The sequence below is a fragment of the Haplochromis burtoni genome, unplaced genomic scaffold, assembly GCF_018398535.1.
Source record: "Haplochromis burtoni strain Fernald_Lab_line unplaced genomic scaffold, NCSU_Asbu1 Contig_1230, whole genome shotgun sequence".
NCBI lineage: Eukaryota > Metazoa > Chordata > Actinopteri > Cichliformes > Cichlidae > Haplochromis > Haplochromis burtoni.
Genome location: NW_024583591.1, coordinates 57,909 through 59,599, shown reverse-complemented (window position 1 = coordinate 59,599; position 1,691 = coordinate 57,909). Strand labels below are relative to the sequence as shown.

Here is a 1,691-nt window from a genome sequence, read left to right as displayed (position 1 = left end):
GGGGACACAGCTATGATTTTCAGACGGAGAGCCAGGTAACTTGAAATAGCTAGCAATAGATGTGAGAATGGAACAAGTGGGCACAGAACAAGATGCTGATAGCAAAACCATAACGGGTTTATTAGGATGGAGAGACTGTGGTGTACAATGGGCGGCGCTAGGCTGCGATTTTGCAGAGACATGGGCGAAGGTGTGGGTGTAGGGATTCTTCACACGCCAAGTCTTAACATGGTCACAAGAACCATATACATATATACAGCCTCTCCCTCCAACTCCGCTTGGGCATTTCAGACTTGTAATATGTGGTGAACAGGGTGGTGGCTGCTGCCCTAATATTAATCTCACATTGGTCTGCAGAAGTGACAATCAGACGGAGAGGCAGTGTGATCAGATCTGATCAAAGTGAACAGTGAAATGCACAAATCTATTTAGAGGAAGTGTGATGTCAGCTGTCATATGACATACCACACTGTAACGTGCCTGACTGTAATGTTATGAATCCGTCTGGGTTTGAATGTCAAATAATCATAGAGAACTAGTCCATCACATATTAGGAGAGTGTCAGAAGATTATTCTAGTCTTCAACGTCTCCAAGTCCACCGAAGAAGTTTTTCCCCAAACTTTTCCAGTGTCCCATTAGCCAGTAACGTAACTGGGTCACTTGAAATAGTAATATACATCAGTATAAGACTAAAATTAATTATTGGACATTTTTAACTGTAGAGGTTTTTTTGAATTAAATTTTTAGGGTTAAATAAAAAAAAAATAAAGTTAATAAAGATGTTTTTACAAAATCTTAATAGAAGCATAAATTCTATGCACGTATTAACAGTACAAAGCTAATGTGGCAAAGTCGACAAAGTTGCCTTTATCCTCTGAAAACAATATTGCTGTAATAGTGCGAATGGTCTCTTTCTTTTTCTGTTCGCCCAGCTGGATGGAACAAGGCATCACTGTTAAGTTGGATAGATATGAATATGAGCCTGGTTCTGCCGGAGGTTTCTTCCTGTTAAAGGGAGTTTTTCCTTCCCACTGTCGCCAGCACAGTGCTTGCTCATAGGTGTCATATGATTGTTTTAGCAGTGTCTACCTTACAATATAAAGCGCCTTGAGGGGACAGTTGTTGTGATATGGTGCTGTAAAAATAAAATTGAATTGATGTGAATCATATGTTATGGTCTTTACACTGAGCCCCTCTCAGCTTTAAAGACCCATGGGAGGCGTTGATAAGTGTATCAGCTCTTTATCAGTATAATAAAAACCAAAAGTGAGGAAATACGCTTCCTTTCAACAGAGTTGCAAGGTTGTTTTGGCAATATGTAGCAGCTTATTACCAATAAGCATTTTACTAAAATGCATTAGGTTAAATTAGGTTTAATATACGTGCAATTGTATGACATAAGAGCCACTTCCTGTGAGTGTTCCTTTGTTATCAAACACAAAAAGACCATGCCAGTTGTGTTCACGCTCTGATGAGACCTGTGTGTGATTCCAAACCAATGAACACACATCTATCACAAATCCTGTTACATTGATCTGTTCCAGTGTGATTGTGTGACAGCAATCAATGTCACTGAAAAACAGACTGTCTGAAAGTACTATTTCATTTGACAGCTCACTACAGGCTCTTTTACATAGAACTTGTTACATATGCACGAATATGTTAAAAAAAAGACTTTTATTGATGTATA

At 38.9% G+C, this 1,691-nt stretch overlaps 1 protein-coding gene across 1 annotated transcript in view; it reads left to right on the top strand.

The window, feature by feature from the left end:
• Window positions 1–1,691, top strand: part of gal3st4 (galactose-3-O-sulfotransferase 4) — a gene marked incomplete at both ends in the record, with an annotated part of 16,374 nt that continues 14,683 nt past the window's right edge. The window contains 1 exon segment of the mRNA XM_042216740.1: window positions 1–35. Coding sequence (XP_042072674.1) covers window positions 13–35 — 23 coding nt within the window.